The 16,886-nt window shown below is 40.8% G+C and overlaps 1 protein-coding gene across 2 annotated transcripts in view; it reads left to right on the plus strand.

Moving 5' to 3' along the window:
- Window positions 1-16,886, plus strand: part of CSGALNACT2 (chondroitin sulfate N-acetylgalactosaminyltransferase 2) — a 34,922-nt gene that overhangs the window by 2,184 nt on the left and 15,852 nt on the right. For both annotated transcript variants that reach the window (XM_054831391.1, XM_054831390.1), the window contains exon 2: window positions 15,189-16,433. In XM_054831391.1, coding sequence (XP_054687366.1) covers window positions 15,770-16,433 — 664 coding nt within the window. In that variant the 5' untranslated portion in view covers window positions 15,189-15,769. The remainder of the gene's footprint in view (window positions 1-15,188; window positions 16,434-16,886) is intronic.

The following is a 16,886-nucleotide window of genomic DNA, read 5'->3' on the forward strand; positions in this document are numbered from 1 at the left end:
TATGGGTCTTCCCAAGTCAGTGAGAAGCATCATCTGAGGGCATAGTTAAATGATAAGTAATATGCTCTGTTGCCAAGAAAACCCACAAGCATATCTGGCACAACGATTTCTACCCCTGCACCACAGTCTGCTACTTTCACGCTTGCCAGAAGTGTTTTGTGGACCCCTTTGTAAAAAGGATCACCAGAATGACCTGAACTTTTAAAACAGAGAAAACTGAACTTGGGGGAGGGAGGGTATGAGAAATATGAGGCCGGTTTTTTTTTATTGCTGAAAACAAATTGCACAATATTTTTCTTAGCTCTGAAACAGTCTGTCATTATGAAACATGCTTCATGACTTGCAGTATTTTCTCTTTAAATAACGCTGAAGCAGAATCATGGAGGTGGGATGAAACTCAGGCTTTGGATAAGGATTTGGCTGGTAGTGGAACTGATAATGCGCTTGGCTTTCAGTTAGCTCATCTGTCTTCTACCCTCTTAGAGGATCAGCCCTCCAGAATAAAAGTATAGGAAGCGTCCATAATAATTTTGCTTCTGGAAAAATAAAATAAGAAATAAGGATTTCAAGGACAAGACTTTCTTTAAAAAAAAACCCGAAAACCAAACCACTTTAAAAAAAGAGTCCTCAAAGGGCACAATAGAAATAAAATGTTTCAGGAGCATAATAGCTTTTGTAAAAAAGGAAAGAAAATAATGTGCTTTATCTAGGCAAATAATAACGTTCTTGCAAGTGTGGTGTTGGAAATGGGGAAGAAGAGATCATAACTCACAAGGTGTTCATAGAGAAATATAATGTTTTTTTTAAGAGAATGGCAATATAGTTTTACTTCTGAGTTATAGCCACAGCTTGTAAGAAGAATTTATGGAAGAGCACTTCTCACTGTCTGCCAGAACAGTTTCATTTTGAATCATGATTAGAAAAGCCCAGCTCTTCCATTACTATTATTGTTCATTAGAAAAATCTGAAAGTGTATAATGACTTTAAGACTCTTCTTTTTGATGAAGCTCTTTTGGAAAAAACAAACAAAAACATTTCTGAAGGCAGGAACAGTACTGCAAGTCGCAGCCCTCCTTGTCATGGGTGTCTGCTGGTGCAAAAGGAGTGGGACAGGATATGGTCTGAGGCCTTTTTTAGGTGCATCTGGCTGCTGCTTCCTTCTAAGCCTGTTTAAAAAACTTTCTAGTAAGGCTGCAGGTATCCTGCTTATACCTAAAAATGTTGGACAGCTTAATAGTTCTTGGGTATCTTATACTTTGTTGTGTGTCTGATTTGAATCGGTGATTCTGATAGTTGCTGCTAGCTGAGAAACTTTTTTTTTAAAGTAACTAGGTAATCATTGCAAACTATATGTAGTAACTCAACATTAGAGGTTCAAGGGGAAAGGAAAAATGTGCTTTTTTCCTAATCCTGGAAGATTTTGCTGCACGTGAAAATATGGCACACTGAAATACGTGTGAGAAGCTCGTACTCTTTCTAGGCTGGCACTAGGCTGTCCACACCACTTCTCTTTGTGTGTGGTAAGGATGGCAGGGGTTACTTGCTCCACAGTTATTTCAGAGTCGAGTATGGTGGGAAGAACATCTTGGAATGATCTCCGCTTTACCTTACTTGTTCTTAGAGGCTTTTCCCGTTCACTAGCAAAATGCTGTACAGCTCCTGTTAGCGAGTTGATAAAACTGTCAAGCTGTTGCCGGTGCTGTGAGTGCAAATGCGAGCGTCGGAAAGAGCATCAATGGTTCAAAGTACAGAGAATCCAAATATGTCTTGAGGCGAGGAAGCTATTGTGTGAGGAAATCTTGCATGTACTTTTTTTTTTTAGTCTAACCATTTCCTGCCACTCTTAATCATCTCCAACTGTAATCAAAAAATACCTATAGTGATTGGCGTGTTTACTCATTAGCATCTGCCTGCAGTACAGGTGCCTGCCAGCACCATGCTCTGCTTGGGTCTAATCGCTTCCTTTACCCCCCCACCGTGGTCCTGGGGAGTTCTGGCTGTGGACCGCATCTGCCTTCCCGGCCCGCGGTGGCAGATGGACATGTCTCCTCAATAGGTGCGTTGGAGGATCTTGATGGGTGACAGAAAGGGCAGGTCTGCCTGTGTTTTTCTTTCACCTTCCTCCTTCGTATGAAGTCTTTCATGGGTGGGTGATAAAGGGCAAGTCTGTCCCGCTGGTTTTTTTTCCCCGCTTTCTTCCTCCTCTGTGCTAAGCGGTGCTGTTTCACTGGTGAAGCAGCTTCTGGAAGAGGCTCCTTCTCCTCTATAGTACTGAGCTTTCTGGTGGGCGTATCACTTCGGGCAGCTGTCTGGAAGGCCCGCATCAGTATCCGACAGCCAGCACACGTGTCCTTCCTAGCAGCTTCTCTGCTATGGCCAGAAATTACCTAAGTTGTCACTGACTGCATTACTTCAATAGATGGAGGAGTAAGAACATTTACCCGTGGGAGTTTGGGTGCAAGTACACAATAGGCAACTAAAGAAACAACGTGCAGAACTGAAGTAGCGCAGTTGTCTCGGCAGCCTGGGGATGGCTGGACTGATGCTGGGAGAGGGTTGGGCGGGCAGACACTCTTGGCACCTGTTCTCCCAAAAACTAAGGGAACTAAATTTGCTCTTCTCTGGGGTACTGTGAGCAACCTGGTCTAGTGGAGGGTGTCCCTGCCCGTGGTAGGGGGTTGGAACTAGAGAGTCTTTAAGATCCCTTGCAACCCAAACCATTCTGTGATTCTATGAAAGGAAACTGATATTTCAGTTGTAGAACAGAAGTAAAATTCTTTCACGGCTAATGAATCCTCCGGAGATGGGTCCGGCTGCATAGTTAGCGGCGATCACAGGCAAGAGTCCTCTCACTGAGTGGAACATAACTCAACACTGGTTCTCATGTGTTCAGAGCTAAAATAATACAATGCAGAACAGCTAGGAGTTAAAGGTAGACTTAGAAATACAATACTTGCACATATTTAATATTGCCAAGTAAAATTGCTAGACAGCTTAGATTTTTTTTTTATCCCTATATAGATATCTGCTTCTCATATTTAACTTCAACAAATGAACATCAACCACAAAGGGAGGTTAATGTGTCTGCACTGATATTTGTGCTTTTTTTTCAAGACAGTAGATCAGCGCTTTGATAAAAGATCAAAGTTGCAGGACACCTGAGTTCTCCAAAAAGTTGTATACAAAGCTAGGCTAGTTTTGTACTAACATATTAGGATTTGGAAAGCGGGGTGACTAGTTCCAGATAATCTTGTAAGGAAAGAGGGCCCTAATAACTTTTCAGATGCCAGTTGCAAGAGAAAGATATGGAAGGCCAGTTTCTAGCTTGCAGGTGTGTTGTTGTAGGAAGCCGTGAGAGTTTAAAGCTGATGGCTGAGGTGCTGCAGTCAATTCTGTTTGTAGACTTTGTGGCTATATCTTACAACATTTAACAAATGATAGTTAATTGTAGCAAGGTAGCTAACTAGGCAGATGTTTTGCTACTCCAGTGTCCCTGTCTGATGTTTGCATATGTGTATCTTTGTAGAAACAGTAGAAATAATACTTAAACAATTCTTCTGGGTTGAGTTTGTCTTCTTGTTGCAAGGGCAGGTGTTGAGCAGCGATGCCCAGGAGACAACTAAAGCTCATTGGGAACGCTGCTGCATTAAAGCAGTAGAAATGAGGTAAATGAGCTTATATTTTGAAGCATACTCTGAAAATACAAAATGCTAGTGTTGAGCACAGTTTAGAGTCTCTGGAATTATATGGAGGGCTAAGTCATTAATTTCTACTAAATAAAATCTGTCCTGAAAGAGTGTTTTGGGTGATAGCTTTCAGATGACTTGTGGTAGCACTTCTGCTGGCTCTTAAAGGTTTCCCCAAGCAGTGGTGTCAAAAATGATAAGATGCTTGTCAGCACTGTTGATATTACTCACAGCCCTGGGGGCAGCAGATGGTTTGCATGTCTTCCTAGCACTCTGGTAGAGTGGAAATTAAGACTGCTGAGTGGTAGTAGCTTAGTCCATCGTTCATGTGATCTGGGAGCTTCTGATATGGATAGAAGCCCTCTGAAGAAGATGTACAATTTGCAAAGTAGGAGGATGAGTATCGGCGTGACTGGTGTGCCTGCCTCTTCCCAGCACGGTCTGGAAGCGGTGCCCCAGGAGGATGTCTGTACAGGGCAAACTCTGCCCCACTGCTCCCAGTGTTTGGGACAGGACTGAGTTTTAACATCCAAAATGCTGTATTGGATTCTGCTATTAAGTGCTACTAAGCATGTTTCTTTAAGTTGGTTTGTTGGGGTTTTTTTTCAGCTTTCAGACATAATCCAGTGACTTTGAATTTTTTGCATTTAATCCTTCAGAGTTGCTCCTTAGTTGTGTAAGGTCCTGAACTTTTGTTAGAATTTTACCTAGCTAGTGTGGTGAGGTTTGCCTAGAGAGGAGGAGGTGTGATAGGGATTTCAGTGAAATGTCTGAAGGGGCAAGAGGAGAAAGTAACAAAACTTTAACCCAATGTTCAAATAGTGTAATAGAAGTTGCTGCCAGTGGGACCATGTGTCAAATGTGGCACTTTGAATAGTTTGTGACAAGTGCCTGTGGTAACAACCTCTATGTCCCTGCTCTGAAGCAAAAATAACAAAAAAAAAAAAAGTGGAATATGAGCACAACAGAAGAATGGTGTAAGGAACCTGCAGAAACTCAACAGAGGTTTACAGAAACTCATGGCTTCTCTCCCCTCCAAATCATGATCGTCTCTTCCTGAAGAGAAGAGGAGGAAAGATGGTCCAAGTGGTCCAAAGACCAACTTCAGGGACTTGAAAAACAAAGAGAGGGTGGAGCAAGATAATGTCAAGTGTTGAGTGTTTGGTGTTTCTATTTTTCATACTGGTGTCTTTTTCAATGCAAGGCAACTTTTAAAAACCAAACAAATATCAAGATAGATAGTTCTGACAAGCTGCTAGCTTCTCTGCTGTCAGTGAAGCCTGGTATTGCTAGTCCTTTAAGAGTAAATTAATGCTTAGTTATAATGTCAAATTGAAAAATTACAGATGACATAAGTGTATCTAGCTGTGCCTCTGGAATGCACCAGATGTTTCTCAATCGTTTGGCATCATGCTTTCAGTTCTGATGACATATTCATGGCTGATCTGTTGTGCTGAAAGCAGAACCTAAACTACTACGCTGATTTTTAGCCTTTCTAAAAATATTTGTAGGTTGTGTTCCTCCTTCAGTCTTAGATTCATGGACTGAGGAATAGCAATATGAGCCCAGTTTTGAATACCATATGTCAACTTAAGCTAGCTGATTCAGTTTGTTAAGAAAAACTTTAGGGTGACTGACTTTCAAGGCAGCATTTTTCTCAAGATTTCTGTATCAAATTGTATTTTAAACTCATTTTAGATACCTTAAAACTCTCAAGCCAAACTACCAGTTGGACAAAATGCACAGGAATGTCTTCCAGTGGTCTCCTGAGGAGTATTACTGCTCTTCAAACTTGCAATAAAGGGATTTCTTTGCAAATATTATTTGGTCCAGGGTACCCCCACAAAATTTGGCAAAAAAATCGTAACTTTAATGAGAACGGTGCTGTGGCGCTACTTGGTGCATAGCTATGCAAAGAAACTTTTTTATGAAATTTAAATCAATTGCCTTGATATGTTTCTGCTTTTAAGACTGATATTAATAGAAGTCTGAAAGTCTTTTTAAGAAAGATTCAGGTGCACTTCAGAATTTAACTTCTCACTGTTTTCACTTCAACTGCTACAGTTTGCTCATAACCTAAATTTGTACCTTCTTGAAATGAGTGTAGCTCTTAGCATAGAAAAATTATAGAAAATGAAAAAATTCAACTCTTCCACAGGGTCAAGTCTCTAACTGCTTTTTAACATGCTGGCTAATTAGCTCTGCAACTGTTAGAAAGCACACTCTGGCTAAGGACTGTCCTTTTCCATCTCTCCTTTTGATGGGTTAAAAAAAGAAATCTGTATGTGATAACCACCTGTTAGGTACCTTTGAGAGCTTCAAAGGCAATCTGGTTTGTTCTACTGCATTTTAGATTTGCTTTACAAGTGTAAGGAAACTCAATTCATGGCCTCTTTGCTTACCTCCCACAGTGGGAAATGTTCCACTGGCTCTGCATGTGAACTTGGATGACAGCTATCCTTTAAAAATAGCACAAGAGCTTACATATATTGGAATATATTTTTTCACTATGCTTAGGGTACAGTAACTACACTGTCTTGATCTCCATACATAGAGAAATAGATAATTAAGAGATGTGAGAAAACAGAAGACGACTTGATTCTGAGAACATAGTTAGATATGGTACACTTGCGTGAAGCGATTCCAAGAAAACTACATGATTCTTGGCTCTTTGTTTTTGCCTGCTACCATAACGGACAATTTCAGTCATTCTCAGTGGTTTTTTTTATTTTTAGTGAAAATGGCACCAGTGAAAAGGTAGGTATGCTGTGCAAGTGCTATGCACCCAAGCTAGGATCGCTAGTTACCTTTTGCTGTTCTGTCGCGTTTGCTGGAGCATGTTCGTCCTGTATGTGGGAAATATTTAGCTGGGACCTTTTAAGATGTTTAGACACTCTGGGTGTCTAAAGAGTATTTTACTTTTCCTCGTCCACTGTAAGGTGATGCACTTTAAGTGTAACTGTGTTTTCTGTCCTAAACCAGACTGTTTTCCTGTACAAAAAATCCCTTCTACAGCATTGCCTTTTTAAAGACCACTGGGCATCATGTTTTATTTCTGCTTCTTGCTGCAGCTGTTGCTGTATCATACTGAAAGGAGTATAAAGATTTCGCTGCATGTACTCTGATACCTTGAAGATAAGCTAACGTTGCTGTAAGAACTGCGATTCAGTTTTGCTTAAGCTATTCTCCACAGTAGTGCAAGTGTCGTTTTGCCCTTGATGGACCGTGTAGTGTTATGTGCACTGTTGGGAGGTTCTGCTGGCCTTCAGTGGACGGACCCGACTACTGCCATCGACTGGGTGAGGTTGCTCGGGTGGTGTGCCCTGGACAAGGAGCCCACCTCGCTGCCGTGGTACAGTTGCCCATATAATTTATGCCGTTGGTAATAAGGTTATTGCAAAGCACATGGTAAAAGTAGGTCAGATTCTTGCCTAATGCTCGTGTAAAAAAATGGCTTATGGTTTATGAAATGTTAGGAATAGCAAGCAGTAGAAAGTACTTGCCTGATAATAGCACTAAGGTAGCTACTTGTGCTTTTGTTCCCATTTCTAGGTTGAACTTCAACAATCTGTAGGGCAGGCAAAATAAGTGTAGTCATATAATACTGCTGTTCCTTTAATTCTTTTACAGTAAGAGGAAGAAGACTTGCTTCGCTAAGTTTGGAGTTTGGGGTTTTGCCAAATTTGAAAAGAGGAATAGTGCCTACAGCAATGCAAAAACCTGCAAGCTAAATAGTATAAACGATTGGAAAAGATGTGCAAAATAGTAGTTATTTATCTTCTGGAAGCTGAAGGTAGTGAGTCTTTCAGGATAGCTACTGTTAATAATAATTTTAGAACAAGCAATCGAACAAAACTCCTTCAGCTAGTCTTACTGCGGACACTTTGCCTAGCTTCTTTCTTGCCAGGCAGATGTCTCTCTTCATAAAAACAGTAAAGTGACTATAAGTTGACTTTCATTTCCTGGCCTTATCTGAAATAGGATAATACTGACCCACATAGTTAAGGTGTAGCTGGTCGGGTTTCAAATTCCAATTTCAATTCAGCAGTTTCCAGACAAATGGGCTTGCTCTGGCTTCACTGAAGCCAAAGCAGGGCTCCTATTCATAAGCTCATTGCTTACTTTGGATTAGGTATAAAGTAAATAATGTGAATAACGTTGTTGTTTCATTTATCCACTTCACTATGTAATGGATTTGGTTTTGTGTAGGAACAACAATGCCGGGACATAAGATAACTTGCTTCTTTAACTTATGGGAGATAAAACTGCTCCAGCAAAAGGCCGTTTTTTTCCTTGTTATTTCACAGTAGATTATGTACAAATTGCATTTAAACCATTTCAGTACAGCTAGTTTCCTTCATTTGAGGATGACAGCATCACTGCTTTTTCCAGGGGCTGTTGTGGTAAAAATATCACCCATTTCTAGGTTGTTGGATATCACCTTCTGCTTGCTTTCCCTGCTGTGTTAGCTGCAGCACTGAGAACGGAGACAATAAAACCCGTATTATTTCCTACTCTGTTGGCTTGGCATGCTGATTTATCTTTTGGTCGTGTTCGTGGGGTGGGGAAGGGGTATGTGGTGCAGGGGCAGGACGGGTCCTTCTCGCAGCCCTGGTGGTCTGTGTTGCTATTGTAAAAGCAAATGCCAGTGGACTTGTTGAAACTGAGGTGGAAATTTCAAGAGAGGGCTTGGGAAGGCTATAAAGAGCGAGACCTGCTTGGTTGTCCTTCATAGGCTAATCCTAGGTAGGCTTGATCTTACAATAATTGAACTCTACTATTAAAATGAAACCCTACTCTTTTCTATGTTTTCGTCTTAAAGAAGGCTAGTATCAAGTGGGCTGCTTCAGTTGCATCTCCTGAAAAGATGCAATTAATAAACAACATCAGAGCCTGGAAAAAGGCAGAATTTCTTATTGATGAAGTCTCTCTCTAGTGTTGAGAGTGAGTCGATCTATTGCGTGAAACAAGGGCAATAAGAAACCCTGTATGTCTTCCCCCTGTACTGGAGTCTCGAATGTGATAGTTGATTGTCACATTCCTCCTTGTGGAGGTTCAGTCTTAATTTTATTTTGGAGCACAGCGCTTCTGCTGGCAAAACAACAGTGTTGCTTTTGTAAAATAAACCATTTGCATAGGGAATATTATGTTTTGAGTAATAAATCCTGTGATGTCACCCATCACTGAAGTAACTTTTTCCTACAGGTTCCCGTGCCTGAACTACTTGTCCCTGGTGTACTGCGAGTACTACTATGATCCTTGTGCCAAAGGCATGAATTTTTTTTCCTTCCCACTTAGGAACTAAACAAACGTCTGAAGTTACCTACTGCAGATATGCTCATGCACTTTATAATTCATCACAGGCTGTTCATAATGTATACAGTAGTTCTTGTGTTGACTATGGTGGTGGTTTTTTGTTCCATGTCCTTAATTAAAAATGAAGTAAGATGCTCAGTCATCAGCGTGCAGTTGTTGTCGTCGCTCTGCCCCCTCCGTGGGACTCTGGCTTTGGCAGGGTTTACCAGTGGGAGTTTATAGCAAAGAAAGCAGAGGGAGACAAAAAACCCACCAAACCCGTGAGTGAATAGGAGCGGTGCTAAGCTGATAGCTCAGCATTATCCCAGGTTGTTAGCTGATGAGCAGCCAGGTGAGGCTGGCTGCGGTAACACAGACAAATGCATATCTGATGCTGCGTCACTGATGGACACGAGCCGAATGCAACCATTTTTCGTATTTATCAACCGAGTGGAGCTGATAAGCTGGTAAGAATTGAGGATCACAGATTTTTGAGGTTGCGTTAGATCTGATGGGAGAGCTGATTCTGTCGCTTTGTCTCCCAAGGCGCATGTCTCATTGTTTTAGGTTTTTGAACTCTCAGACTTCTGGTTTAGATCTGCGATGTCTGGAAAAATAAGTTTCTGAAGAAACTGCTCTGTCTTGTTGAGGAGTGCTGGCGTGTGCTCTGACAGGTTTTACCCTATACAGGCTTGTCCCGGTGAGCATGCCAAGGTAGTATGCCATATAATGGGAATGCTGGGAACGTAAAGGGAAATTTTGATGAAGATCATAAGAGGTAGCTGGAAGAAAAATTCACTTTAGTGTCAGTCAGATAATGTGAGTAGCAAAGCTGAAGTTCTGTGCTTATAAACTAAACTTGCATGTTGTGATGAATTGGAATGTTGTATTATGCTCTAAACTTTTTAAAAAGTTGAAAATAAGCTGCTATTTGTGCCTGATGTGATTGATCTTCTGTGGGCAATGGTTGGGATGTGTTTAAGTAGAACTTACAAATTCTTCAGTCTTTATTCTTAAATTGGTAAGGTCTAAAATATTTTGTGACTATTTTCACTTTCCTGCTGGTTTTCTTGAATGTAGAACTTGGTACTACTTGGTAGTAGCTTTCAAATTCTTTCCTATCCAGCAGTGCGCGTGTGTGCACGCTTGGGAGGCAGAGCTGTAGCTGAGAGCAAATCAGATGGTGGAATTGTGATAGAAACAGGTTATTTACAGTCAGTCCAGTGAGGGTGAGATACTAGACTAAAGATTAGTTTTCTATGGAAAGTGACAACTATGGCCCCTAACTCTTCTCTTGGATACTTTTTTCTCTTCTTTGCTTTTCCCTTTCTATTCACCTTCCCAACAGCAGAAGAATCTGACTTTGGTACTTGTTTGATCAGAACTGTATAATAAAGCCCTGAACAAATTTCTTTGTGTCTTTTCTGAGGCTCTACGTCAGCAGAGTGTCTAAGCAGGATGATGTGTTTCTGCATACTTAGGGTATGGTTTGAGGTTTCTCACTCTAGGGTTTATGCAAAGATTGTCTGTGACAGCAAAGACGACCAACTTGCTTTTGTGTTGGTTTTAGCAAGTGAGAAAATAACTGTGCACACAATGTTTCTCTGACAAGCAATTCTGTTTTGAGTGACACTCTTCTTCAGGATAAGATGGAATATTCAGGAGATGATATTGGACCTTATGTTTGCATTGTATAACTTGTCAAGGAGAGAAGTACGTGTGTGTGGAAGGGGTTTGAGACAGTGAATATTTGTGGCATCTGGGTGAAATTATAAACAACGCAATAACTATGAAAATCAGCTGGAATTCCATAAGCAGCTAAACTATGACCATCTAGGGCATGGTGAATGACAAGGACATGGCTAAAGTAGAACATGCTAAAATGAGGAATGTCCGTGTAGTCTGGCATGAAGCAAGTGCACACTGAATTAGGTCACTGCTATAAGTGTGAATGTTTCCCCTCTTTAGAAAGACGTACTCATCCTTTGCAACAAGGAACCAAAACAGAATGCTAATATAATAAAAACAGATTTAAAAGCATTTTCAATTAGCATGCTGGTCTATTCCCTTGTGCTTAGAGAATCAATGAGCTCTTTTGTAAGGAGCAGAAACATTTCCATAGTTGAATATACATAAGGCCCTGGAAATGCAGAAGGAATAACAACCAGTTGCTTCTGGAAAACTTGCAGATCTTTATAAGCATTGTATAAGCCTCAGATGTCTCGTTCTTTGGAGATCGTAGGGAGTATTGCAAGTAGACTCGTTTCGAGGAATTGAAATAAAGTGAAATATCAGCATGTGCAATTTAGAGATTTGGAACTTGATTTTAAATGCTAAATGCTGATCCCAGGGACTTCTGTGTGATTACTTATTTCCAAGTAATCTTACTGTTCTTTTTTTATAAACTTCAGAATGTACCATGTGACACTGAATTAATTTTCCTATTGTGATTCTTGGGATCCTGTGTGCTTTTGCTAATTCTGGGGCTTCCCAGCCTGCTTTGTCTTGTAACTGTCTTCTACAGCCTGGGAGTAGTTACTGGAATTCCTAAAATAGTGCCATGCCAGACCTAATTCATGTCAAATTTGGGTTTTAAATATGCAAAACCAGGGCTTTTCTGAAAGGAGAGGCTAGTGAAATAGAGGGCTTGTAAACCCTCCTTTTCTGATGGGATGAGAATTAAGATTCTTACTGGCTTCCCTTACTCCTTGAAGGATGCAAGATGAAATCTGTGTCTGACTCTTACGATGACTCTCTCAGCAGAAGTAATACTGGGAAAAGAAGAGATGCCAGATTGGCTCAGTCCCCACTGCTTTAGCAAACTAACTTACCCCTTCAGCTCTCCATGTGCAATTCAAGATTTTAATGTTGTTTAACATAACTGGTTGCACAAACATTCCTTGCCTTTAAAGGCCACAGGGACGCTGTAGCGAGAGAGATGCCTGTTCTTTATGGTGTCGCGCGGACACTGTCAAAGATAAATAGGCAAGGCCTATCTCTGTGCAAAAAGGCTGTCTTGTTAAGAAGATTGTCACTAGCTCACTAGAAAAGGTTTTCAACTAATGAGGGAATAATTAGAGCCTGGAAGGAAAAGATCCAGGAGCTCTCCACAGCCCACGACCTGTAGTTTCCATTGCTTCAGAAAGGGCTTATTGTTTCTCTTCCCTAAGCGCCCCTTAAGGCAGCGCTCCATAAAACAGCCCTCTAAGTGTCAATAGGTAAAGTGCCCGTAGGAAGGCTCAGAAATCTGCAGTTATTCATAATCTTTTTTGTTCTTGCATTGGTGATACAATGCAAGCGGCGAGTTCCTGTGGAGGTGTGCTGACTTACTTAATCCGTGCTTACCGTAATGATGCACATTTGGCCACAGTTAAGAAAGTTATTAAGAACAGAGTTGTTCTTTCATTGCCCGCAGCTTTGTCTGAGGGAATCTTAATCTCCCGGTGCATTGTGTCCTCTTGACACCACGTCAGGAAATCTGTTGTCACTTGCTTCTAAGACATGAATGAGACCTAAAGTAACTTAGTGACTCATCGAAGTTGAACACAGGGCAATTCATTGGTAGAGCAAGAACTGAATAAAGGCCTACTAGGCCAATGTCCCAGCTCCAGGGGTGTCTATTTATCGCTTAACAACAGTTAGTGATTGTTTAAAGCCCGTGCTGGTAGGCGGTTGTGTGACTTAGGTGGCTTTAAGTTAGAGGTTCAGTGATGAACCAAATCTGGCCGTGGTTTGCAGCTGCCTGCACTGCCCGTTATCAGACTGCGCCACAGTAGCCCAAATAATCTCTTAAGACAGTGTTAACTAGAAACATTAGGTCCTGCTTTCTAGTACATGCTTTCATTTTCTTTAATTATCCTGTAAAAGTGAGGAGAAAGGTGAAGGAAAAACACGAAGCTCTCTTCATGTCCTGCTGAGCTGTAAAACTCAGCCTTGTTTCCTACCCTGTCCCCAGTACCAAAAGCATCTCTTCTTAACTTGAAAAGCTGTTTTCTGTACTGATACGGTAGCTGTGTCTCTGTATACAGCGACACAAAAATGCTGTTGTTCTTGACAGCAGTAATAAAGCTGTGCAGTCGGACGGGATTTGTCAGTATTTTATGCAAGTCAGGTAGTTTGATCATTTTTCAATATGCCTTGACTGATCTAAGATGTGCCAGCTTCTGCATGGAGTGGCTTTAGTACAGTCTAGCATTTTTCTAAGTTTAAAGAAACATATGGTTCTTTGTTATTAATCGTGGCTTCACCTCTTGCGGTGTAACAGAACAAGAATTCAGGAAGAAATGTGAAAAAACATTATTTAGGCAACTTTGTACTAAAGCAAGCTTGGGATGATATTACATCACTTCTGTGAACTGGTTTTATCCTGTAGATTGTTTTTTCTTCTGTCTCCCTTGCTTCACCACATCTGGACCCTGGTCAGTAGTCTGAGGATACATCTGGTGTTGATCACTCTTTATAGGCATTTAACTTGCATTTATATAATGTCGTGTTTGTGCAGTGAGGAGTGACTAACTTCTGTCTTATTTGGACTTAGAAAGATGTCATCTAGAATTCAGTTGATAAAGCCATTACTTATTTTGTACTAAAGTGTCCAGTAGCTTTATTTGAGTTCAAAACGCTTCAGTTTCCGATAACTATTGCCTTTAAGCTGCTGTTTTAAGAATTTCTACGTAATGGATCTCATTTATTTGTGAACAGGGTTATAGGCAGGGACTTTAGCACTAGAAATACTAATAACTGCTTCAAGCAGTCCTGTAGACTTCAGCTGGACAACTCCAAGGCGTGCAGCTCTTGTAAAACTTAGTGTGCACGACATGCATGCAAACTTAGCATGAGTTATCACAGGCGGTGGTGGTATCAATAAATTACTCAATCTTTCAGGCCTTGTCCATCGAGCTTTCTTGCAAATGAGGATGCTGAATATCATGATACCACTGATATGTGGTACCTGGTTCTCATTAAAGCAATATCCCGATGCTGGAAGCTGAATGGGAAGGGAGAAATGTTGCAAGGATGTAATCCAGGAGAAACGTTGCAAGGTGTTTGTTGCAAACACATGGAGTGCTTTGTGGCACTGTCACTTTTTTTGCAAGGACCGAGGAAGATGGGGTTTGTGGCTGCTGGTGGCGTCAGATAACGATCTGTCCAACACAAATATAAGGACTATTGGAGTGGGCATTTTTTTCTTTTCTAATCTCATAAACATACTGAACCTAAAACTTAAGTCCCAGAACTTCCCCCAAGCAATAATTACACAACACAGTCAAAATGGATGTAGAGCTAATAGGTCCCCAGATAAATTTTAATGAGCTTCACTTACTTTCTACAACCAAGTTTTAAACGAAAGTATTTTGTTAGTGTTAGAAAATAGACTAACATGCATTGAGCTTACTTCTTAGGTCTTTATGCTGTTATTGAAGAGGCCCATAAACCATTTTGCTGACTATTGTTGCCGAGTAGGATTTTGGTATCCTCCTCTTGCGTAGCTGTGGTCTTTGCCTGGTCTTTTCCTCTGAGCTGGTTTGGTCAGTGGTGTAAGGGGGTGACCCATGCAAATGGTCAATGCCTCTTCATGCTAGCCTAATCAGATCAAAAGGTGGAAATGTTAGTGGATGGATAGTCTGAGGCTCCCTTTCATCAGTCAAGAACTGGGGCTTGAATTTGAATTTGTTGAATTTGACCTATGCTGTTTCTGTAAAGTTTGATATTTAAATCTGCAATACTTGATTCATGAGTGAATAATTATTCCCTAAAAGATATTTACTTGAACTAAAGGCAAATGGAAATGCAAGCTGCTGCTTCAAAATAGTTCTTGGAATTTTTTTTTTTTTTTTAGTTTAAGGAGTAGGAAGGGCATGGGTTTTGTTGGTGTTTTTTTTTCCTCCCACAGAGGAAAACAAAGCAAAAAACCCAAGAAGGAATGGGAGAGTTAAATGAAACTAGATGAGACTAGAAGAACCCTTACTACTTTAGCTATGTGAAAAATGTATTTCATTAGACTGTCCATATTGCTATTTTCCAGACACTCTGTCAAAGGGAATCACTTATGGTAATGCAATGGAAAGAAATAATGTTTTCTCTTTCTCCTTTTCCCAACCCTTCCCCCAGCAATCCTCTGCATCCATGTGTTACAACTTTGTTCATGAGTTTTCCAAATGACCAGCTGCTTTGTAGTTCTAATATGCACCTTTCTTTTAATTTTAGGTTCTGTCTTCATTTTGCTGACTCAAACCACAGATTCCAAAGAAAGGAGGGGAAGTGGAATAAAATACCCAAGTGCCACAGGAAAAGCCAGACTAGCTAATGAAAATTACTGTTGCTAAACTGTAGACTGCTCTCACTTACACATAGCGAGGCAGGGAATAATTGCTGTCGATTCAAAGCTTAGAAAATTACTTTTGCAGGCTTTCCTGAACTTCATATAGGCTAAAACCCTTCAACTAGGGTTGAATTAGGAAATGGAAATATGACTCCTTGCTGGTGTCTTCCATCTTCCTCCCCCTCTGCAGGATTTTTTGTTTGGGGTAGGAAATCCTGAACAAATTGTATGGCGTCAACCAAACTTGCAGTTGATGGTTATGGATGACATGGGAATTTCGGATTTATATCTCTGCAATGACACCTGATTAAGGCAAAGGTTGAAAACTGCTCATCGGCTACTTTATTAAAACTTGTAGTAACTATTACGGTCACACTTTCTCTTTCTAAGATTTGAACTCTGGGGTGATGTTCCCTGGAAGGCATGAGCAGATAAGTCATCTTTTTGGATTGGAAAAGGAATTAATATGAGAATGCCCAGAAGAGGCTTAGTAATTCAAGCCAGGACTCGTTGGCTATTAGTGGGCCTTGCTTTACTATTCAGTTTAGTCTTGCTCATGTATTTGCTCGAGTGTGCTCCACAAACAGATGGCAATGGATCTCTACCTGGTGTCGTAGGTGAAAACATGGGTAAAGAATACTATCAAGCTCTCTTGCAGGAACAAGAAGAGCATTATCAAAACCGAGCTACCAGTCTGAAACGACAGATTGCCCAGTTAAAGCAAGAACTTCAGGAAATGAGTGATAAATTGAAATCCCTGCAGGAAAAAAAGAGCCCCAGGGTCAATGGTGTGAACTACCAGGGCACCAAAGAACAAGCATCCAACGATCTGCTAGAGTTTCTTCATTCCCAAATTGACAAAGCTGAGGTGAGCATGGGGGCCAAACTGCCTAGTGAATATGGCGTCATTCCTTTTGAAAGCTTTACGTCCATGAAAGTATTCCAGTTGGAGATGGGGCTCACTCGGCATCCGGAAGAGAAACCTGTTAGAAAGGATAAACGAGATGAATTGGTCGAAGTTATTGAGGCTGGCCTAGAAGTTATCAATAATCCAGATGAAGAAGATGGACAAGATGAAGATGATGGAGTAGGAGAGAGGCAGCTGTATAGTGAAAATGATTTCATAGAAGGTATGTTTGTTACATGCTTTCCAGCCATTAACAGAATGTCACAACAGGCATTCAATGGTGTTTGTATTTTTAGGGGGTTTACCTACTTGAATGTAGTCTTGAACAGTAATTACACAGTAAGAACCTTTATTTCTAGTGATGAGAATATTACTGCTTCATTATGTTGTGTTTTGAGCAGGGAGCAAGAAATCCATTTGAGAAGAAGGGCTCGCCACAAGAAGTGTACAGGGGGAGCTGTATCTGCTTAAAATACTGAGGCATTCATAATTGATTGTAGCTGAAGTCAGCGTGATACAACTGCTTATGGTACTAAGTAACTGAAAGACTTCCAGTGACACTGGTGGCAGTGGGAGGGAGGAATTGATTCATCTCACTTGTTCCTCGTAGTTAAGCAATTCAGTATGAAGCGACAGGGTTTTCCTTCACTCATCTCTATGCCACTTGTATTTAATA

The sequence above is a fragment of the Grus americana genome, chromosome 7 (assembly GCF_028858705.1).
Source record: "Grus americana isolate bGruAme1 chromosome 7, bGruAme1.mat, whole genome shotgun sequence".
NCBI lineage: Eukaryota > Metazoa > Chordata > Aves > Gruiformes > Gruidae > Grus > Grus americana.